Source organism: Miscanthus floridulus, chromosome 19, assembly GCF_019320115.1.
Source record: "Miscanthus floridulus cultivar M001 chromosome 19, ASM1932011v1, whole genome shotgun sequence".
Classification (NCBI taxonomy): Eukaryota; Viridiplantae; Streptophyta; class Magnoliopsida; order Poales; family Poaceae; genus Miscanthus; species Miscanthus floridulus.
This window is the reverse complement of record NC_089598.1, coordinates 15,036,723-15,060,328: the sequence shown is the minus strand read 5'-3', so window position 1 is coordinate 15,060,328 and position 23,606 is coordinate 15,036,723. Positions and strand designations below refer to the sequence as shown.

The window sequence follows — 23,606 nt, the reverse complement described above, 5'->3', positions numbered from 1 at the left end:
CCCTTGATGGTGTTATCTTGATGAAGTTGGGCTTGCTTTGCCTTGCCTTTCACTTGAGTCAAGTCCTTGGTGAGGCGAGCTACTTCTTGCTTGAGTTGCTCATTCTCCTTTGCAACCTCTTGTGTGCATGTATTTACAACAACTTTCTCAACATAAACTTGGTTGCACAAAGATGAGTCTAAACATAAATCATTACAAGAAGTAGAGGCATCATTTTTAGACATGTTAAAGATAGAGCTTTTCTTTTTAGATGACTTGGTGGGTGTTGTACTAACGGCTTCAAGCTTAGCAACTTTATTAGTTAGCTCATCACAATGTTTGCATATGGTTTCCATTTTAGCAAATAAACTTTTATAAGCATCTTGTGAGCTAGCTAACTTTTCTTTTAATCTTTCATTTTTCTTTACAAGTTGCTCATCATTGATCGTGCATGCATTTGTTGTTGCACTAGCCTTAAGTTGCTCAATTTTAGTAGATAGTTCAACATTGAGATTAGCAAAGTTCTCATATTGTTCAAGCAAAATTTTGTATGCTTCTTGTGAACTATCTAGCTTCCCTTTTAATTTTTCGAGCTTCTTTTGTTGATTAGTGCAAACTTTAGCATAATTAAGATTTTGTTGCACAATTTCATCATAAGAAGGCATTTCATTATCACTATCACTCTCACTAGAGGATGAACTTTCGTTACCTCGTGCCATAAGGCACATACGAGAAGAGCTTGATGATGAGTGCTTGCGGCCTCGCCTCTTGTGATGGTATTCTTCTTCACTTGAAGAATCATCCCATGACTTTATTGATGTGAGGGCTTGGTTCTTGCATGCCTTCTTCTTTGTCTTGGGTGTGGGCTTATTTGGACAAACTTCCATAAAGTGCCCCAACTCGCCGCATCCATAGCATCCTCTCTTTCTTTGCTCATTTCTTTGATTGGTGAAAATGAGATCTTGAATTTAGATGGGCACACCCTTGACATTGAGCCTTTGGATCATCTTCTCCACCTTGTTGATAAGTTTGATTGATTCTTCATCAAGGTCGGAGGTGGAGGAGGAAGATTGATCATCATCACTTGAATTTTCATCATCATCATTATCATTATCATCCTCTTCTTCAACTTCACTTCAGGAGCTTGAGCTTGAGCTTGTCTCAATTTGCTTGCCCTTCATCTTCTTTTTCTCGCTACATGCGAGAGCTTTGCCTTTGCTTGATGAAGAGGCTTCTTCTTGACCCATCTTGCATGGCATTTCAAATGTCACTATCTTACCAATGACTATTCCCAGGGTTATGGTGCTCAAGTCCTCCATGTTGTGAAGGATGGTGATGATGCTTGCATATTTCTTTTGTGGTAACACTGAGATGATCTTCCTCACGATGTCCGCATCATCTAGCTTTATTAATCCTATTGAATGGAGCTCATTAATAATTAGATTCAAACGAGAATACATATCACGAACAAGCTCATTATCATTCATTGTAAAGGAATCATAATTTTGTTTAGCTAGACAATGTTTTTCCTCACGGACATTGGATGTGCCATCATGGAGCTCTTGAAGTTTTAACCAAATTTCATGTGTCGTATTTAAAGTGAATACTTGGTTAAACACATCCATGCTAAATGATTCAAACAAGCAATTCTTAGCTCTAGCATTGAAATACATTTCTTTTTCATCACTCTTTATGGGTTTTTCGGGATTCTTAATGGGTTTCATCCCATCACAAGTGACTCTCCAAGCTCCCAAATCAACCACCTCAAGATAGCAAGCCATTCTAGCTTTATAATAGGGGAAGTTAGTGCCATCAAAGTGCGGAGGCCTAGAGGTATCCATCCCAACCACTCTAAATAGTGTCGGTTCAACGGCGGTTAAGCCAAAGGTCCAATTTGAGCCAACCCACTCTGATACCAATTGAAGGGGATCATGACGCCTAAGAGTGTGTGGGGGGGGGGGTGAATTAGGCAACTTAAAATTTGAACTCTAAACTATGGCCTCTTTTTCTAACCTTAGCAAAACCTATGCAAAAGACAAACTATCTAAATGTGCAACTACGGTTTTGCTAATGTGTTGCCTAATGTGTTGCTATCTCTACCACAAAAGGAGTAATGCAATCAATGTAAATGCGGAAGCTAAAGAGCAAGGTAGAGATATGCAAACTCCCATCGACGACTCCGGTATTTTTACCGAGGTATCGAGAAGCGCGCGAGCTTTCCCCTAGTCCTCGTTGGAGCCCCTCTCAGGGAATCCATTGCAAGGGCCAAGCTCCTGGGCGGGTAACTCCGTGGATAGCCTTGGGCCTTCCCCATGCGCAAGTGGGTCTCCGACGTGCCTTCCGGCAAGCCTCTCCCGGATGCTCCCCGCCATCTTCACTATCAAGCTTTCGACCGAAATGCCGCGGGCCTTGTTCCCACCGTTACACGGTGGCACCCACACCACAAACACGGTTGGTGTGATCTCGCAAGACTACAAGCTCCTCCGATGTACAACAATGGTGCGCGTAAGCACCGAGTGATAAGAGGTATGCAAACCTCACAAAACACTAGGCCTAAACCTAGAGCAAGCGTATAAGCGGTGGTCTAATCAACTTAAGCACTTCGCAAAGCACCTACGCTAATCACCTAATAAAACACTAAGCACTATACAAGTGGAGATCACTAAAATAGTGTATTAACACCCTTGGTATGTTTCCTCAGCTCCACACTACTCAAATGGCCGGTTGGGGGGTCTATTTATAAGTTCCACTGAGAAGGTAGCCATTGGGGATGAAATCCCGCTTTTCTGCTACTGACCGGACTCTGACCAGCGTCCGATCAGCACTGATCGGACGTGTCCGGTCACGAAAATGGCTCTCTAGAACCTTACTGATGTTGACCGGACTCTGGCACTCAGCGTCCGGTGCAGCGTCCTATGCAGCGTCCGGTCGCTGCTACTGACACTGCTGTTGCCAAGCCTCTTGATCGGAGCGTCCGGTGCAGCGTCCTATGCAGCGTCCGGTGCAACATCCTGTGCAGCGTCCTGTCACCTCTATGAGCTTATATCTTCACAATCTTGCGTCCGGCTTAGTTCCTATCTTCGTGCTTGGACTTTGCTTGATATCTTGGGTCTTCTCTTGTACTTCTAAGGTCTTGCTTATGGTGTTGATTATCGGATCATCATGTCGCCTTCGTCCAAGTCACTATTGAACTACAAAATAAACACTTGCAAATTCTTTAGTCCAATTTAGTTGTGTTGGTCATCAAACACCAAAATCCAAAGTAAATGGGACTAGGGTCCATTTTCCTTACCGATGCTATTTTAGATTTTGCCACCAGGCCATATCAAAGCCTGCTAAGCCATGTTGTACAATTATCATTTGCTACTAATTCGATATTTTGAACAATTAAGCACTGGAGTTTCATAAATTATGTCGTAATGTCATATTAGTAATACTATCTAGACTTGTGAAACTTTAGAAACATATTTGTATTCATCGAATTTCAAATTTGTCATGTTTTTGTGCATCAATTACGAGTGTTTTTCATGTTTTTTTTTTGAAAAAAACGCTACATGTCAAGCGGCGCTATAGCTTCATAGCAGTGGAAAAAAGTTGCCGCTATTTTTAATAGCCCGTTATTTAATACCATGTCGGTAAGCAAGAATGACATTTTTTTTGAATGAAGGGAGTACATGCTACAAATCGTTCCAGTAACCGCACAATAAGTTGTAGTATTTCGTTGCAACAAACGGTTATATATTTGCTATTCTAGCTAAATATAAAAATGTGTACGTATTTTCCTTGGCAAGAAGATGTGCAATTTTGTGTGGACATTTAGCGACGTGACATTCTGTGCTCCTGCCCATTGTTTCCTAGCGGCGGCGGCGCTGCCATAGCGCACGAAAAACGAGACACTGCAAGTTCTATGCTCCTGCTCATTGTTTCCTAGCGGCGGCGGCGCCCTGTCATAGCGCACGAAAAACGACCCTTCACGCGACCTGTCACCCGGCGACGCGCCCAAGAGGACACCCACCCCCGATCAAAAAAAAAAAGAGGACACACACGCCGTCCTTTCACTGACAGGTGGAGCAATTTTGAAGGTCCGGACACCGGAGACATGTGGCGTCATGGATGATGGTGGAGTCCGACTCGGCACATGAACACGGGCGGCCGGCCATATATATGACCATATCTGTGCTCGCCGCATCAACGGAAATCAGAAACGAGTCTCTGTTCCGTTCGACGAAGCGAGGGCACCCGCGAATCTCTCGCATGGATTCCACGGCGGAAGACTCGCGCAACTCGAAACGAGCGAGGCTAGCCCCACCACCCGGCGACGTCGTCGACCGGATCAGCGGCCTGGACGACGACGTGCTCCTCCATATCCTCGAGCTGGTGCCCGACGCGAGGGACGCGGTGCGCACGGGCGCGCTCTCGCGGCGGTGGCTCGGACTCTGGACACGCGTGCCCGCGCTCCGCTTCGCCTCTCGGTCCGTGTCCATGGCCGACCTGGAGCGGTTCGTCTCCTTCGTGAACGGCGTCCTTGCCCGGCGTAGCCAATCCGACTGCGCCATCGAGAGCCTGGCGATCTCGTATGCCGCGGACCACGAGCACAACAGCCTGACAAACCGGATGCTAGGGTTTCTGTGCGCCTGGCAAAGGGTAATCTCGCCGCCGTGTCCAGTCTACACGGACTCCGCTTGCAAAACTGATGCTGGCGTCCGTCGATGCCGTGCAAGGGTGGATCCGGTACGCTGTTCAGTACAGGGTGAAGGCTCTCGACGTCGACCTAAGTCTGCCGTTGGCGTATCGTCCAAAACATTGGAGAGACAGAAACAGAGACCACGGCGGCGACAAGAAACCAGCAGTGTGTCTTGGCGACCTCACCACTAGCCCTGTAAGGCTGGAAACCATGCGCTTGGCATTAGGCAGCGCAGGGCTCCGGCTCTCCACTACCGTGAAATTCGCATGGCTCACGGTTCTTTCGCTAGAAAATATCGAGATACCAGCTGGCGGTGTTCGCCACCTGGTCCGCCTCGTGTCGTCGGCGAGCTGCCCGCGTTTGCAGAAGCTGTCCTTGAAGAAGATTTGCCTTGATGTTCTCGATGACGAGATGCGGCTTGAAGCCCAGGTGCTCTCGGAGCTGGTGATAGAGCACGTCCAACCTCTGGTGTGGCTGAAACTTAGAACACCTAGCCTAAGGGTTCTCCACATAGAAAACTGCTCCTACGAGCTGCTCAGTATCTCGGCTCCGCGGCTAGAAGAAGTTGCACTTTTCTTTCTACCACCAGAGTCAAGCTCATATATGTGGCTTCGCGTCGATGGAGACTTGCCGTGCGTGCGGAGAGTCAAGCTCAGTCTATGGTCACGTCGAGGTCGTGCCTCTCCTCTAGGCGAGGCCGAGAATAACTGCAGCATACTTCTACTCAAGCACTGTAGCTTTCTCACATGCCTTGACGTTACTCTTGAAGATCAAAAGGTACGTCTCTAATTTACATGAAATGTTTTCATTAATTGGAATTGGCAATTTTACCAGCATTCTACGGCTGATGTGGTACGTAAACGTAGTCTGTATATCCCTTCAAGTATTCCTATTTGAATATCTCTTACTACCTCGTCCCAAAAGAAACACAATTATAGCAAGTCACACCAATCTTAAGTTAAAGAAATTACTAAAAAAGTAATCCCAATTTTTTTCAGAACATGACTAGGCACAAGTTTCCTTGAGAGAGAGAATGGTGATCTGGATCATATTATTTTAACAATATATGTTTATATGATGCTATTAAATAAGATCATTAATTATATTCATCATGGAATATATTTTATAAACAGATTTGGAGTCATAGATGTTAATACTCTTTTCTACAAATTCAATCAAATTTAAAATAGTTTGATTTAGGACAAAACTAGAATAATATCATTTTGGGGAGATAGCTAGTAGTATGTTTTATTTCTTATATAGACTTGCATTTGTTCAATGTGCTTGGTTTGCGTAAATTTCTTGTTCTTAATTGTTGAATTTTATCCCGTATCTCATTTCCTATTTCTTTTTTTTATACTCTTGTAAGGAACTGGATGTTGACATGATAAAAAGAAGGGTACCACACCTCCCTCAAGTCACATCTTTGACCATTAATGTTTCTGTTATGTTTGTTAATAAACGGCATGGCTTTGGAGCCAGCGTGGCAAGCCTCCTCACACGATTCAACAATCTTAGACACTTAAGCCTAAATTTACCCTTCTTCGTCGACCTGCAGGTGAGCACGTACTACCTACTTATCTTAAATCCATCAATAATTACTTCTCTACATAATGATCTCTATCTAATCTGTTGCACTCAACCCATACTATTTCCATCAATAATTACTTATCTTAAATCCATCAATAATTACTTGTATTTGCAGCAAAACAATTTCTTATGCGATCACCCAAACCATTGGATCAATGAGTTCTCCGTGGATCACCTACAAGAAGCACGGTTCACGGGATTTGCAGGAATTGACTGTGAACTTGGGTTCATCGAAGCCATGCTCGCAAGCGCCAAAAGAATCCATAAAGTGGCTATAAGTTTCAACCCATACTATCGGCTACCTCCAGGCAAGATGGATGTATTTGAGCGTCTACTACTTGGTGGAGGAATGTGGACTTCACACCGTGACACATATACGCTTACATGTATTAGGTAATTAATACCTACATACTTACATAAATTTGTAAAGCGTGAGGTAGAATGGAACTTTTAAAACCTTCTTTTGAAATAAAAGCTTTGTTTGTATATTATATGTGCGCTATAGTATAATGTCTTACTATGAGATAAGATAATCATGATTATAATGTTTTGAACCCACCAGCAACCAATTCTTATGAGTTCATATGGTCTGCGTGATATGATTGGCGCCTGAGCTCGTCTTCCCCAACTCCAGACACTGTCTTCGTTGGATAGAGGTGGTATAGCCCAAGAGACTGTAAAATTAGGATTGAAATACCATGATTTAGAGGGGAAGGGAAGACCTAGTGCTGGAGGCTCTCACATGAGTGGGGTCTGAGGAAGGAAAAAACCGAGTCAAGCCTTCTCCCGCAAAATCTACGGAGAGGCTGCTTCGAACACGCAAAATACCAGGATTTAGAGAATATCCAAAATAAATAACTCTATAGAAACTAGAGTGTTGCAATAATTATTGTAAAATTAGCACTTCTCCATAATTTTAAAAGTGCCACTTCATTCATTGAAATTCGGGCATCCACCGCCTGCTGCCCTCCTGCGCGGCCGAGGCGCTGGTGGACACCATCTCGACCGGGGCGGCAGCCAGTGCTAGGACTAGGAGCTCCTGCCGTCCACGCTCTTAACATAAACAACATGCCAGATTGCCACCATCTGAATCAGCAACTGGAAAACTATGACCGCAGTGCTTGTACAAATGGAACTGTTCATTCTGGGTCAAGAACCACAATTACCAAGCACTCAAGCGTCATCAGGGACTCCGTGGAGAAGTGCAGCATCCTTCCCCGCTATGGCGGCGGGGAAGCCTCGGCCCTCGAGCGACCAGCTCTTAAAAGTAGCGGCATGTGCAACACGAGCACGCAGAGGCCACCTGCTGGGGCAATAGCCTAGCCCTAGCCCTAGCCCTGGGCCTGGCCCTGCTGGAGGTGGGCGGCGGCCGCCGTGGGCGCGCGATGGTGGTGTAGACAGAGTGACAGACATCCAACCTCTTGCGCGCAGTAGCCCTGGGACGCTGGTCGGAGAGAGAAATGTCGGTGCACATGCGAATGAGCGGGGGAAGAAGGACGCCGTCTCGGTGTTGTACGCACTCTGCAAATCCATAGCGTGAGATCCGGCATCCCACAGCAGAAAGGGGAGTAAAGGGGGCGAGAACGAGAAGGGTGAGCTGCCCGCAAGAAAAGTCAAGACGCCCCCGATGGCGAGCGAGAGGCCGCCTTGGCAAATCTGCCGAGCGACATTCGTAGGATAGCATACTTGGTATTTTGGAGATAGAGATACCAAAGCACGCTGTTGGACCGAGTTTTTTTTCGCATTTTCGTCAAGTTGTGGGATAGTCATTCTCTTGAAGTTGCTCTTATAAGGGGAAAAATCACTAGTGACATGATCATCGATAATGGCGCGGCATGGTAGAGTTAGTTGGGAAGGTGGCTGAGACAGCACAAAAACACCTGAACCCAAAAGGTGAAGATGCCCCCCATAGGGCTGCTGCTGTCCCATGCCTATGTGATGGAGACGTGAAGGGATAGATGGGTCAGTGGCTGGGCCGATGGATAAGGGGAAGAAGAACCTTTGACACAATAAAATTATCCTCCATTTACAATGTTCAATTTTTCTATTGCCTCATTGCCATTTCTTTTTTTTTACTTTGATATATATTCTTTCCGACCTAAAAAAGAATGCAATTCTTATTTTCCTAGGAGTGAAATAATTTTGACTTTTGATCACTTCTATAGATAAAATACTATCATTTTATATAACAAATAAGTATCGTTGGATTGGTAATAAAAAATATTTTTATAGTAAATTTATTTGGAGATATAAACCTTAGATACCTTTTATTCTTACAAGCAAATATGCCCGTGCGTGCCAACGGGACGTACATCTTGTGTGGTCAAATTTAAAACTATTATGTTCAATCTACATTTAGAGATATAAACCTTAGATACCTTTTATTCTTACAAGCAAATATGCCCGTGCGTGGCAACGGGATGTACATCTTGTGTGGTCAAATTTAAAATATTATGTTCAATCTACATTTTTCCTATTTTATATCGGTAATGCTAGGTATAGGGCGCCCGTCCCCCCGGACCGATGCCGATGGTGGGCCGTGACGCAGCCCAGCAACCGCATCTTATCTGTTCATCCAACCGTTCTAAAAAAGAAGAAAAAACTCACCTCACCGTATCGCCACGATAGCTCTCCGCGATGGCGCTCCGCTGTGGCGCCTCGGCTGCTCTCCATCGCACTCCTCTCAGCACCGCGCTTCCCATTCCATCACGTCTCTGCTCCGCCGGCCGGCATCTCCTCTGCGCTAGAGCATGGCAGCCCGTCTTCCTCCCTCTCCACCGCGCCTCCCGCCCGCCGTGGGCTTCTCCTGCACACGGGGCCACCACAGCCTTCTCCACGGGACCTATCGTGCCCTTCTCCACCGGAGCAGCGAGCTCTACACCGGTGAACTTCACGCGCCGACGAGCCTCCATTCTCAAACAGCAATGAGACGTTGTGCTAAAAGCACATGTTGCAAATGTATGTTTCAAGGGTTTCAAATGTTTCAGAGGTATATTGCAAAAGTAGATTGGGATGTTGCATATGCTGCAAGTGTTTCATAGGCATGTTGCAAGCGTTTATTCAAAGTGTTTCATCTGTTTTCAGACGCATGTTACAAGCGTTTTGATCTGGATGTTACATATGTTTCACTCAAATATTCCAGTTGTTTCATTCTTATGTTGTAGTAAGTATTTTAATGTTGCATATGTTTCACATATATGTTGCAAGTGTATATTCCAAATGTTTCATATATTTTCAGACTTAAGTTGCATTCTAATGTTTCATGTTGCAAGTGCTTCGTGTTTTGAGGTATGTTCAGGGAGTCATAGGGGCACGGCCCGGGCGTTGGGGGAAGGGGTGCAATGAGCCGGGGGCCGGTAGATGGGGCGCACGATGCGTCTAGGGTCCTACGGGGGGGCGTGCTTGTTCGCATCCAGGCTCCTGCCCGCGCGGAGAGAGGAGGCGTCAGGGGGAAGGAGTGACGGGCGCAGCCAGGGTGCATGTGCAGCGCGGGGTGAGGCGGATAGGAGTGGGGCGAGGCAGACGAGGGATAGACGTGCAGCGATACGGCGCAGCGGCAGGTGCGGGCAGCGCGAGCTGGGACAGAAGCATGAGCAGGGCGTCGATCCGAACGCGTTCATCTGCTTCGGACATCCGGACGCTAGTAAGTCCCATTTTATATGACATATGCACGACTTCATTATAAGTTTTAAGGTAACCCAAATAGCTATGAATCCTAATCAAATAGATACATCTATTCTAAATCTAAATAACCTAAATAGGAATCCTAATTCAAATAGAAAGGAATAAAATAAGAGAAATCTTTCATAAATATGTTAAACCACACAAAGAATCCTAATTCACGTGACCCAAAATCTTTTACTCCATCCGTTCTAAATTATAAGTCATTTTTACTTTTTTGGTACATCTATTTTGCTATGCATCTAGATATAATAGTTTGTCTAGGCAAATAGTAAAATAGACGAAGCAAAAAAATCAAAGCTACTTATACTTTAGAACGGATGGAGTACGTGATTTCTTTTTCCGTGTTCCACTTGATTTTTTTGTCCCTTATCGTGTTTCTCTTTTGTACTTTCTATTTTTTCTTTCGCATACTCCTATTGTTGTGGATGACCAAATACGTTTTGGAATTGAACTCATATCGCGCGCTAGACAAGAACTATTCTAATTCGTATAAGTACGAGTTATATAAATCCAGATGAAAGAAACTCTCCATTGTTCCGAAGTTCGATGGAGATGGACAAAAAATGGACGAACAAAAAATAGGCTAAAATTTTACCTCTTTATTATTACTAGCAAAGATGCCTACGTGTTATAACAGGGCAAATAAGCTATCGAATATTCATAGAAAATGAGAATAAGAATGCTGAGAAAGTAAGCTATAATATTCATAGAAAATGTGAACAAGAATGCTATATAACTATTTATATATTATCCTTCTATAAAATTTTAAAAATATAATTTATTTTACAATGATCATGGCTGCTGATGTTGATTTGTTGTGAGAGAAAAACATTGTTCTTTCGCTGAAAAGTACTGCTGAAGTAGTGTTAAATATCAGGGCGGACATTGATAATATTTGAGGATCTATAAAAATCTATAATTTATTTTTTATTTCAATCACTAAGGAGTTAGTTGTTGATATGTCATGTATTGGTATGTCTGATGGTCATTATGACGAGACAGATCTCTCTACTATCCACACGTGACAACGCTCATCGTGGATTGCACTGGTGCATGTAGAAGTGTATTTATTTAGACTGGACTAGACAACAAATTACCTAATATTTTAATTTACAGTTTATTAATTTGACCATCTATTGGACCATGTTGTAATCGGTTGGACCATGTTCTAATAAGAAAAGTCTTGTTCTTAATCAAAATTTTATCGCAATTTAGAGGTAAAAATTTCAACGGTCTTTTATTATTGCTTTTATGTTTTTTCTTTAGTATTTATGGGAAACAAACAAAAAAAAGAAATAAGAACTCCATTCACTGATGCATGGGAAGGAAATGCAAAAGAGGGAAAATTGTCCCATACTTTACTAGCGGGAACAAAAAAAAAAGAAATTTAACGGTAGTGCAAAGTTTTGGTATTTATTGGGGTCAAATTATAAAAGTTCATGCACGAACCTTTATTTTCTCTGTAAAATCTATGCGGCTACGGTAAATCTGTTTCTTTCCTCACCTCGAAGGTTCGAACGATGGCATGCGTTCCTTCACCGCCTCTCGCCTCGTCTCACCCGCTTGCCTGGCCTCATCCCACAAAGCGATCCATGGGACGTTCGCTTCTCTTACCGACACTCGCCTTGCCTCACACAAGCTGCTCACGTCGAACTCATTTTGGGGCCGAGAATCCCTCGCTCCTCAGTTGGGCTCTGCTCCTAGCTTCCCATCCGTCCATGGATCTGGCGGTGGGGCGGCCGAGCCAACGGCGTGGCCCCTGTGGACGTTGCTCCTGTTGCGGGCGCTGAGCCGGAGACGGACCTGGGTGGCGCTCTTCCTTGCCATGTACGCTGCGCTGGTCGCCTGCTCCCCTCCTCCTAGTCCCTGCTCGCATCCGTCCACGCCTAGCGCTACGCCACCTACTCCGTGGCTCTGCCTCCACCTCGAGCGACGCCCGCCTAGATACCGTATTTGGATTGAAAAGTAAAGGATATGGGCACGGATACAGAGACCAGAAGGGGGACTGTGGAAATCAAAACTTTCTTATTATCGAAACTATGAGCGGTAGGTTAGATGAAAAAAGTGTGCAAGAAATTTTGCCTCTTTATTATTAGGTATAGATATAGATATTAGATTATATGACGACGCCAATAGGTTTTCGGCCAACCGGGTCCTGTTTTTTTTTTACGATTGTGCTATAGCACATTTTTCATTAAGCAGAAGTAAAGTTTGTTATAACCTACGCTGCCCATGGTAATCCACTTATTATCGAGACCAGTGACTAAAACAACACACGTGATTGTGATTTACACAGTAGTATTTTGCGATAAACCAGCTGAGCACAAAGCCCAATATCCTCGGCATCAAATCCGGCCAAATCCAGGTTCATGGCCACCGGACCGAATTCGTCCCCAAATAACGCCAGTAGTGCCTCCTGCTTGTAGACTGACAAAGGGGCCGCAAAGGTCACGCGAAACTTTTCAACGACCTCGGCGTCTACAGTTTTAGAGTCAACTGTGATACCAAGCTTCTGCTTAAGAAGTCCTGTGGGTTACTTTCTCGGGATCACATAGGCCGATCTCTCCGCGTTGGGCCTGCCATTCACCGCGGAGGAGGTATGGGCCACGATCACCGACCTACCCCTTGCGCCGGGTCCGGATGGATTCATGCGCAGGGCTCTTAATCAACGCGCGCACGTCGGGATTCGGGAAGGTTACTGGCGCACGGTTTTCTTTCTCTGTCCGCAGCTCTTTCTCCTGCCTATGCTGCCTTGAGCACCGACTAGGCCGCTGGCAACCTCACCGCCCCGCAGTCCACCCCCGCCCAACCTTCCCTATCCTTCACTAACACCAATCGGACACCTCACCGGCGACTCCTCGCCCCCGCTGCCGACTCCGCCCAACCGGATATCTTCCACCACCATCTCAGCGGCGCCCTGTTGCCTCGCTCGCCGCCCACAACCCACCACCACCGTCCTAGGCCCTCTTTCTAAGCCCACCGACCATGGATGCCCTGCAAAATCTGAAACTTAACCTCCTCTGCCTCCGCCGCCGAGCCTCGTCCACCGCCCCGGTCATGGCGACCTCGTCACTGGCCGCACCGCCAACCGCCTGCCCCCTGGCCCCGCCCCCGCCCCAACCCCACTCCTTCCTCAGTTCTGGCCATGGAATCGTCGCGCGCGCCACTTCAGTTAGCGGCGCGCGCGTGCCCAATAAGGATTTGGGCGGGCGCAGGGTGACCCCAAGCCTGTTGGGGGCGGCGTGATTGCGTGACGTTACGCCCGTGCGCGCGGCGCCCTGTTTGGGAAGGCGAACGGCGGTGCACAGTGAAGGGGACAGAGAGGAGGGGTCGCCGAGCCGCCGGGGAATTTCAAGGCAACGCCGCGATGGCCTGCAGGCCTGGCGAGACTGTGAGGCTTTTACCTGTGTACCTTTAAAAAAGATGCCACATTCCTGCGTACCCCTCAAAAGTTGGTCGTCACCTACATGCCCTCGCTCGAACTTTTCTTTTCCCTCACGCCATTCCATCGGCATTTGCTCCTAACGGTGGGTAACAGCTCTGGAGAATGACTCAGTTGCCCTTGAGCTTGTATGGGCGTGAACTTTTTCGTTTCCCCTGTGCCATTGTCAGGCCAATTGGCTTTGGCGCCAGCATGTCCGAGCCAGCGTCCAGCGTCCAGCGTGTTGAGATTTGACTAGGACGAAGCACGCGTGTCCGAGTTAGACTCCAGTTGCTTGAACTGTTTTCTGAATCCGAGTAGGACCGGAAATCGAATTGTCGATCTCCTCGACGAGATCCTCTCCTGAGATTTCGCTGGAAGAGTCTGATTTGCTTCAACCTCTATGAGGTGACCATGGAGCGTGTTGTAGTTGTCCGCGGTGCAGATTCAAGAACCGAAGACGAAAGTGAATCCTGCTAGGAAGACTATGTTGTCAGCCTGATAAACATCCATTCTAAGATTTGTGTTTCGCTCATCCCACCGTTCCATCAGCGGATGAGGCACAGGAAAGTAGGAAACACCGTGGTTGCTGTAAGCATGGACATGCTCCCAATACCAGTAGTAATAATCAAACGGATAAACATTGTGAGACATGTGCTACATATATTGATCTCTATAAGCATTTGTCTATATGTTTTCACATAGAGAAGTAGCACTTGCAGCAAAGCCAAATTACCCTGAAGATTTTTGTGCGTTCCCTCTTTGAAATTTTGTGAGCAGCTCAATAAATCACACAATGTGAATTGGCCTCAGTTAAAGTGTGGAATGTCATCACTCTTTCAACTATTGCCAAATATTTAGAATGAACATGCTCTTTCGTAGTAGGTGCCAAAATACGTCCGATGGTGTACAAAATAAATTGACGTATGAAGTGATCATCAGGGTACTTGGACTTATGCTCAAGAGCCTTTAGAGTAATAGGATTGTCACCTGGGGATTGGCTTTTGTATGCATAGAACAATTCTTTATTGATCTTTATATTGTCTTTTTTTTTTTGAGGCAATTGATCTTTATATTGTCATGAACTACTATATCACTGCCTTCTATCTGAAGATCCATGATGTGGTATACATCTGATGGAGTCATAGGAAGGTGAGTAACAGGGAGTAATTTTTTTTTAATTTCCATGTTATACCTGCTCACAATCTTTGTCAGCATCGTATGGCGAAGAGGTATTGGCTTGGATGGTCTTGGCAAAGAGTTACCTCCTCACAATCTTTGTCAGCATCCTCCAAAACCGATCTTCTTAATGACGGTCTTGTGTGCATCAGATAGGCCTTGGATGGTCTTGGCGTATCTACTAGGGTGAAAACAATCTTTATATCTCCGCACTGCCAAGGTAGGATCTGCTATTAGATAGTGCATTTTACTTATTGGACCCCATTTTTTAAGTGTTCGGAGACCAACATATACCTGTGCTTCGGTTTCAGCTTGAATTGTAGACTTTTGAGATGGAGACCGAGTTGCATTCTGATACTGTACTTGCTTAGGCACACTGGTTTCATTCAATAGTGAACACACTTCTGCTTATGAAATTGAATGAAGTAAGTTGTATGTGTTGCATATGTGCAGTTCATTAATACATAGAAAACTACAACTAGTGATTTAGGATACATATTGGTTCCATCTAGATTTATCTGAACATTCTGATGAACATTCTTGCAGTAAGGTTCCAGGCAGCTGTAGTCCATGCACCAATGGACAAGAGGGTGCAGCAGCTGGCTCGGACACGCTGGCGCCAAAGCCAATTGGCCTGGCAATGGCACAGGGGAAACGAAAAAGTTCAGACGCCCATACAAGCCCAAGGGCAACTGAGTCATTCTCCAGAGCCGTTACCCACCGTTAGGAGCAAATGCCGACGGAATGGCGTGAGGGAAAAAAAAAGTTCGAGCGAGGGCATGTAGGTGACGACCAACTTTTGAGGAATACGCAGGAGTGTGGCATCTTTTTTAAGGGTACACACGTAAAAGCCTCCGAGACTATAGCCTATAGGTGACGTTGATGTGCCGCCGTCCACTGACAGGCGGGTCCCGTGCCAGGGCCCAGACTCCAAACAGACACGATGCGGGTAGCCAGAGCCCAGCGACTCCGGTGAATCTGTCATCAGCAACCAAAGTCCACATATCATCACCTGCGTCGGGCCTCACTCACGAGTTTTTTTGAACAAAAAAAAGGTAACAATAAACTTGACACCTTAACATTTGATTAAAATATATCAGGAAATGGTGCCTGGGTTGATGAAGTTATGCACATGACATATCCTACGGTTACTAGACCAGTTGGTCAATCCTCTGAGTGACGTGACCAGAGTTCAAATCCTTTGGTCAGGCGAATTTCTGGTCGACGGTGTGGAAAAAAACCTCCTTGCTTATCCCACGTTCCCAAAGCATGGGTAAAATGGAACGGTCCTATCACCGGGTAACAGGCCTTTGTGTGCGGACGGGGTACGAGGTTCAGGGGTTTTCTCGGGCTGGGTGAGAAGTACTCTACCTTAAGCTAAAATAGCTCGGGATATCTACCTAGCACTCTAGCAGCCCGAGTTTTTTTTTATGCACGTGACATATTTTCAGCTAATAAATGATATAGCCATGATTGTCACTTTGTCAGTTAATAACTGAAAGGTTAGTCCAGAAAGCTTTGGACTGCAATAGCTAGTGTCAGGATTCTGGAGCAATTACAGAGTAAACCAGCAACATTCTTGTTATCACCTGACAGTCTGTAACTACACAAAGCAAAATCTTTCAAGCATCATGTGGAAATAATGCTTTTGAGCAGTCTGAAACTGGTGTCAAGCTATACTGCTTCCTTTCTGGAGAATACCTCCAACTAAACTACCAGAAAGCTGAAGAGTCCCTGAGGTTTCTGAAACTAGACGAACGAAAGAATGACGGCTACTTCTCATGCCTTTGTATCCGAAGCAGCATTTTGATTCTGAAGAAATGAGTCACGAAGTTGTTGTCACTTTGTCAGTAGTCATGCTCTCTTACACCTCTAGGGTTCCAACATTGGGGTGCCACAATTGAGCAGCAGCTGAATTCACAAACGGGCAAGTGAAAACAAAGTCAGTTAGGAAGCATGTTATGGGTGATGCAGCTATCTGCAGCAGTTGGATAATGTAACAAACTTTTGTAAATACTACTGTATAACAAAAAAAAAGATAGGAGAAATCAGTAGCAGGGTCATCTGTAGTTTTTCTAACAATTGAAACTACTCAATTTTCTGAACTGCTCCTGCTTGTCTACGCATGTTTCAAGTTACTCATTGACAAAAGCTACCATTTCCTGAAGCAAAATTTCCGAAGAAGTGGATTGTACATGCATGCAGCAACTATTTCACACATCTCTTAGAACAGCAACTTCGAAACTACAGAGGTACTCTGAACTGAACATGTGAGCTATTTTAGAGAGAACGGTGTTCTATTGTCATCAGTATGATATTGTGATGTACTCCCTCTGTTCTAAATTATAAGTCACTTTGACAAGATACATAGCAAAGCAGATGAACTAAAAAAATCAAAGCGACTTATAATTTAGAACGGAGGGAGCAGTGAAGATGTGTCATGAAGCAAAAAACTGAAAACTACAGAGCTGTCATGAAAATACTAGTAATGCAATTGACATTCCCAGTCCCATCAGTATTATGATCAACTGAACATCATTTATAAGAAATTCACTGCATATAATTCCTTTTGGAAACGGTTGACCTGCGAATCTGCTGACTGTGCACGTAAACAGCCATGTATATTGGGAACATCCAACAGTTAACAGTATACACACAAGTTCAGTAAAAATGGTGCTCGGTTTTTTTGCGTGGTTGAACAGTACATTTGTAACATCCAACTGTTCAACAGTATACAGCAGTTGTATTGACGAACACTTAGGAAAGGAGCAGCTCACAACAGAGTTGCCAAACATTACCTGTCAAATTCTTCATACCTTTCCTCATAAAAAAATCTTCATACCAAAAGAATCATGATTAACAAAAGATATAGACTTCTGAAAATGTACTGCCTCCATGACCTTTTCAACATAACGTTCCATTAATCTGATGAATGAACTAGGAAATAGCGAGCATATATGAAGTTGGGTGCAGAAGCAGAACTTCAGCGAACAAATGATACAGCCATGATTTTCTTCAGTTCAAGACTGAAAGCTAAGCTCAGAAAACAGACTGAAAAATCTGGCGTATTAGGATTCAGGAGAAAAATATAGAGTAAGCCATCAAAATGTGTATTATCACCCAATAGAGATGAAGATGCTAAGTACAACCAACGCCACTGCGCAAAATTGTTCAAGCACTAACTCCATCCAAATAGTAACAGAGATGAAGATAGTAACTAGATCAGTTCGTGAGTACTAAAACTGAATGGACAAGATAAACTGCTTTCAGTCAGGAGAATGCCTCCAACAAAACTACCAGAAACCAGAAGAGTTGCTGTGTTCTCTGAAACTACATGAACCATGAAAGAAGACCTATTCTCATGTCGCTGTATCCGAGAGATCAATCACGAAGTTGCTGTGATCAATCCTGCTCCTATATGCCGGGTGCGGGTTCAGGTGCATCCACATTTGGGTGCCGCAATCCCCTAGCAGCTGAATTTGCAACCGGCAAGTAAAAACAATGTGTCAGTTAGACAGCATGCAATGGTGCTGCAAAACTATTGCAGGATTCAATGATCTAACACGCTTTTGTGAAATAACAAAAAAGGACAATTAGTAGCAAGGTCAACACACAACTGTTTTTTTTTTTTTTTGAACTGCTTGAGCTATCTGCAGCATGTTTCATGTTGTTCCTAACTGAATATTGAACATATGAGCATATGTAAAAGTACTTATCTAAAAGTAAGGTCCCAAGAATCTGATAGTAGTATGATCTACGAACGAGGTGGTGTACTTATCTAAAAGTAAGTTCCCAAGAAGAGTATAGAACATACGTGCATATGAAGCTACCCTCATCAATATGATAGTGGTATGATCTACAAACATATGCCATACAACTGAGGGAACTGCAAAGTTTTCACCTGGTGAACTGTTGGGGAGGACGACGATGTCCAAAGGGTCTTCGCTGCGAGGCAGGTCGACGACCAGAGGGGTCAGCCGCCCATGCAAGCCAGCGTGCACGCACAGTGTGATTGTGGACATGTCCACGCCCACTTTCGTCGCCACCTCGTTCGTCAGGTTGAACACGGACCGCCCCAAGAAACTGAATGTCTCCGTGCCGAGTAAGTTTTCCTCATCGCCTGCCCGCATGTACCGGATTGTTCGCTGCCGGTCCACCACGGGCCCAGTGCGCTGCCATAACAGGCCAGTGGGGACTCCCAAATCCTATTGCAACAGAAAACACAGGTAAATTCGTATCTGAATACACATTGTAACAAGAACAAAACGCATACAGAAAGCAACAGCTCTCTGCCTCTCTTAACTAGGAACCCCATAGCCTCAACAGACCTTTGCAGATTAACGAATTACAGACAGAACTTCGTAAGATCATAATCTAGTATAGAGAATAAACCTTATGCAGAGGAGCAAGAATTCAAGAACGAATGCAGAATTTAGGCAGGCCAAATGTAAGGATTGCACCCAGGGGAACGCAATGGCCAATGGAACAGGCCAGTGTGGACTCCCAGATCCTGTTGCCACAGAAAACGCAGGTATCTGTAACGAGAACAAAACGTATACAGAAACCCACAGCTCACTTAACTAGGAACCCCATGGTCTCAACAGACCTTGATTCTTTGCAAGTTAACGAATGACAGACAGAATTACATAAAGCGATCATAATCTAGAATGGAGAAATATTGGATAAACTGGCTTGTCCCTAAAGCGAACCTAATGCAGAAGAGCAAGAATTCAGGAAGAAATGCAGAATTCTGCCACTTAAATGTAAGAATTGCTCCCAGGGCAATGCAATAGCCAAGATTCAGCAGTTCTTCGACAAAATTTACGCAACGAGGTCACCAGAACTGTTGCTCCAAGTAACTAAGTAAGCCGTTCACAGAATCGACAGGTTCCAAGAACCGAATGCAGAGGATAGCAAGAATTCAATAACAAACACAGAATTCGGCCAGACTAAATGTAAGGATTGCACCACGCAATAGACAAGATTCAGGAGTTCTTCGACAAAATTTACGTAACCGAATTGTTGCTCCAAGCGCCATTCAGGGAATCGGCAGCTAAGAACCGTGTTCTAGGAGAAGGAACAGTGAACTCACCGTAGATGGTCTTGGAAGGGCAGGCGGCGCTGGTCTCAGGGGGATCTGCACGACCGTCCAGTGCATCATCGTGCTCCCGTCGCCAAGGACATCGGCGGTGACGCCGTTGTTCCAGCGGCGGTGCCTACCGTTGGCGCGGAGGTAGCGTTCTTGGCCCACCCCCAAGTTGCAGAACAGGAGGACGTCGCCGCTGCCATCCGGCTCGAAGACGGCCCTCCACCTGACGTTGAGCTGCTGCGGCTCGTTGAAGTCGCTCTGGGCGGCTTCGCGGCCGCGGTGGCCGTCCCTCGCCAGGGACGCCGAGAGCGCGAGGTAGCGGCCGTAGGCGGCGCACCGGAGGAGGATGTAGGCGACGCCCTGGCGCACGATCCGGTGCACCTGCCACGCCGCATTCAGCGTCGCGCGGTCCGTGCTGAGGGAGACGCCGGACCCGTCCTCGTCGGCGTGGAGGTACCCGCGCCGCACGCGGCTCCGCAGCCACACGTGCGTCCCGTCGGGGAAGCGGTTCATCCCGGCCGGCCGGCGGGTAGTTGTGGTGGACTGGTGGTACGGCGGTGCCGCGGTGGGCGAGTGGATTGGCGCTGTTGCGAGGGGGAGAGGGGAAGGAGAGGGAAGCAGAGCAGCAGAGCAGGTGTTGTTTGCGACGGTTAGCGTGGGCGCCGCCGAGGCGGGGCCATTTGAAGGCAAGCGCAGGTCGGTTGCTGCATCGCTCGCCAGCTGGCAGGTGGGCCCGTGCGGGGCCATCTACGGTGGGGACCGCCAGCGAACACGCTGGTGTGCGTGTGCCGTGCGGGCCACGATTCGGAAGAGGGCCCACCCAAAGCCGCCAGGAACTCGTCCCTCCGTGGCCATGCGCGCATTGCTGGGTTCTGGCCTTCGGGATCACGCGGCATTTCGTCGAACAGGAGTTGCTCAGGCGAGCTGCGTCGTAAAGAATTGGTGAACGAAGGAGCTATGGATCTTGGATCCGCAGATCGTAGGAAGTATCGAGGTTGTGGCAGGAAAGCAATACCCATAATCGAGCAGACTTCTGGATAGGAATCAGGAGTGGCAGGAATCGAATCCGGCTGAAGAGGAGATGGGAGGAAGAGTGAGCGAACCCAGCGCCTCTAGCCTGCCCACGAAAACGGGCTTCCAGTTCCAGTTCTCGGTCCAGCCAGCGCTGCAGCGAGTGACAAGTGGGGCCATCCTGGCTGAGTTTATCGTGCAATTCTAGAGCGAAGTGACAAGTAGGGCCATGCGTGCTTGGTAAGCTAGAGTTACGGCCTATACTTCATCATCTTTTTGTTTTTTGTTTTTTTGGGAACCTTTACTTCATCGTCTCAAGAAGTGCACTGCCTACATGAACTGGTGTTAGTGCATGAAGTGCCGTTCGTGCTAAAATCATGTCAGGAGACGGTGACTCGGTGAGCTGATGAAGTATTGTGCAACAAGCTTATCACGTACGGCGCTCCTAACGCCCGGACGCCCGGATTTAGGGGTGTGTCCGGACGCTCATCGAGCCCCGTCCGAGTGTCCTGCCCCCCACGCACCAAGACACACCCGCCGTCTCGATGGAACAGTAGATTCGTTTCGATACTTACCAAAACAACGGAGCACCTAGCGCCCGCTGCCTCACGGAACAGTAGACTCGTTCCGTCCCGCCGTGCCGCCATCCCACCGCACCCCCTCCCCACGGCCATCCTGTCACGCCACCCATCCCCCCCGCCGTGCCCACGCTAGGTGCGTCGCATCCTCACCGCGCTCCCATCAGAAGTATTACTTGTTTGCAACATCAAACAAAAGCGCAATGCGAGATGCAACATCAGAATAAGTCTACTACAATAGCAGAACAAAACGACTGCAACAATAGAACAAAGTTACTGCAATACGGGATGCAAGATCAGGAAAAAAAAACTAACGCAACAAAGAAATATTACTTGTTGCAACACCATAACAAGGCTACTGCAACAAAACAGAACAAAAAGCAAATGTGAGAAAAGCAACGTAAAAAAAGACTAATGCAACAAAGAAATATTACTTGTTGCAAGAGCAAAATAAAACTACTGCAACAACAAGAAACAAAGCGCAATACGAGATGCAACATCAGAAAAAAAAAGTAATACAACAAAGAAAAATTACTTGTTGCAATAGCAAACACAAGGCTACTGCAACAGAGCTCGCTAGAACCCTAGCCACCGCCGCGTCCCTCATATCCAGATCCAGATCCAGGGGAGGAGGAGAGCTCAGATCCAGATGAGGAGGTGGAGGAGGAGGAGAAGGAGGAGGGCTCAGATCTAGATCTACCTCGCCGGAGTCGCCACCCTCGTCCTCATCTCCAGTGGGGGGTCGCATGGAGGTCGTGGGAGGGAGGGAGCGGCGGCGGCGGCAACCTGCGCGGGTGCGGCGTCCGTCCCCGAGCGACCTGGAGAATGGCGCAAGGCATGGAGGTCGCCGAAGGAAGAAGGGGGAGGGAGCGACAGTAGCGACCTGCGTGTCGCGCGGAAGCGAGTGGGTGTCAAGAGCGGGGGAAGAGCGAGCGAGCGGACTGAGGAAGTGAAAGCGGAGGGTCACATGTTGGATGCAAGCGGAGGTCACATCCGCGTGGTGGAGTCATTCGTGTGTGGATCTGTCCGGACGGAACGGTCGCTTGCACAGTAGCAATTTCGTATCACGTAACGTAAGGCCTCGATCGTGTCGCCGTCCGTTTTCCACACGCTCGACCGGCCTGGAGGATCGATCGTATCGCATATATATGGAGTACTTGCTGCTCAGTTTTTTTTTTCAATCAATATAATATATAAGTATAAGTGTGTCCGTAGACTCGCTCCGGTCCATAGCATCCAAGATCCAATAACCCGCGACGACATGGCATCTTCGCTGCCGGAGGAGCTCGTCAAGAGATCCTCGTGCGGCTTCCTCCAGACGACCCCGTGCACGTAGCCCGCGCCAGCCTCGTCTGCAAGTCGTGGCGTCGCGTCCTCTCCGACCGGGACTGCTTTCTGCGCCGCTGCCGCGGATTCCACGGAGCGCCGACGCTGCTCGACTACATCCAGAACCGCTACTACGATCACGATTCCATGCAATTCGTCCCAGCGACCTCCATCACCTCGCCCGTTCGCATGCGCCCGCGGTCGACTACAGCCGCTGGTTGGCCGTCGACTGCCGTCATGGCCGTGTGCTGATCCACTGTCTTCAGGGACCCGTCAAAGAGGGGACTCATCGTCTGGGACCCCATCACCGGCAGCCAACAGCACCTGAGCGTGCCCTCTGCTAGTTACCCGTCCTACCCGTGCCGCACCTACACCGGGGCTGTGCTGTGTGCCAAGGACGGCTGCGACCACCTCGACTGCCAAGCTGGTCCGTTCCGCGTGGTCTTTGTAGAGACCAACCCTCACAGCCCTATATTTGCATGTGCGACCAATTACTCGTCACTGACCGGTGCGTAGAGTGCCTCCGGCCCCAATCATAGCAATCACAACTACACCTACTACCGCTTGAGAGGCCATCGCAAACAGAGTCTTGTTATTGGAGATGTCATATACTTCTCCTTTGAAGATAGCACAAGCATCCTCAAGGATGACCTGTGTACACATTGGTTATCCGAGATCAACATGCCACGAGCTGTGTCTAGGCCAATTCTCATTAAGGCAGAGGACGGAGGGCTAGGATCGACTTGCCGCCCTATCAAACAATCGCATCCATATATGGACACAACAAGATGTTACTAATGGCATTGGTGAATGGGTTGAACACAGGCAGGGGCGGATCTAGCGGGGGGGGGGGGGGGCTCAAGCCTCCCCTACCCAAACCGAATCAGTGTAAATTACTGTAGAGTCCCTATGAATTTTTAGGCAAAGTTCTATAGTATAGGGGGGGCTGAGACTTAAGATCGAGCAGCAGTGTTGTTCAGTCCCCCCTAAAATATTTCCTGGATCCGCCGCTGAACACAGGGTTACGGAGCTTGAGACGTTGGCTTTGCGGAGGGCACAAACACT

The 23,606-nt window shown here is 47.0% G+C and overlaps 2 protein-coding genes and 1 pseudogene across 2 annotated transcripts; 2 read left to right on the top strand and 1 right to left on the bottom strand.

Annotated features, from left to right (window-relative positions):
* Nucleotides 1-4,233: 4,233 nt before the first annotated feature.
* LOC136525605 (F-box/LRR-repeat protein 25-like) lies at nucleotides 4,234-5,511 on the top strand. Its single transcript, XM_066518540.1, has 3 exons — nucleotides 4,234-4,616; nucleotides 4,729-5,201; nucleotides 5,498-5,511. Exons 1-3 carry the CDS (start codon nucleotides 4,234-4,236, stop codon nucleotides 5,509-5,511), a joined length of 870 nt encoding a protein of 289 aa, XP_066374637.1.
* Nucleotides 5,512-17,684: 12,173 nt separating this feature from the next.
* Nucleotides 17,685-20,222, bottom strand: LOC136525232 (uncharacterized). Its single transcript, XM_066518223.1, has 3 exons — nucleotides 19,630-20,222; nucleotides 18,439-18,742; nucleotides 17,685-18,010 (listed from the first exon to the last, which is right to left on the bottom strand). The coding sequence occupies exons 1-3, from the start codon at nucleotides 20,137-20,139 to the stop codon at nucleotides 17,952-17,954; spliced, it is 873 nt and encodes a 290-aa protein (XP_066374320.1). The 5' UTR covers nucleotides 20,140-20,222; the 3' UTR covers nucleotides 17,685-17,951.
* Nucleotides 20,223-22,476: 2,254 nt separating this feature from the next.
* On the top strand, nucleotides 22,477-23,382 carry LOC136525604 (uncharacterized; annotated as a pseudogene).
* The last annotated feature ends 224 nt before the right edge of the window (nucleotides 23,383-23,606 follow it).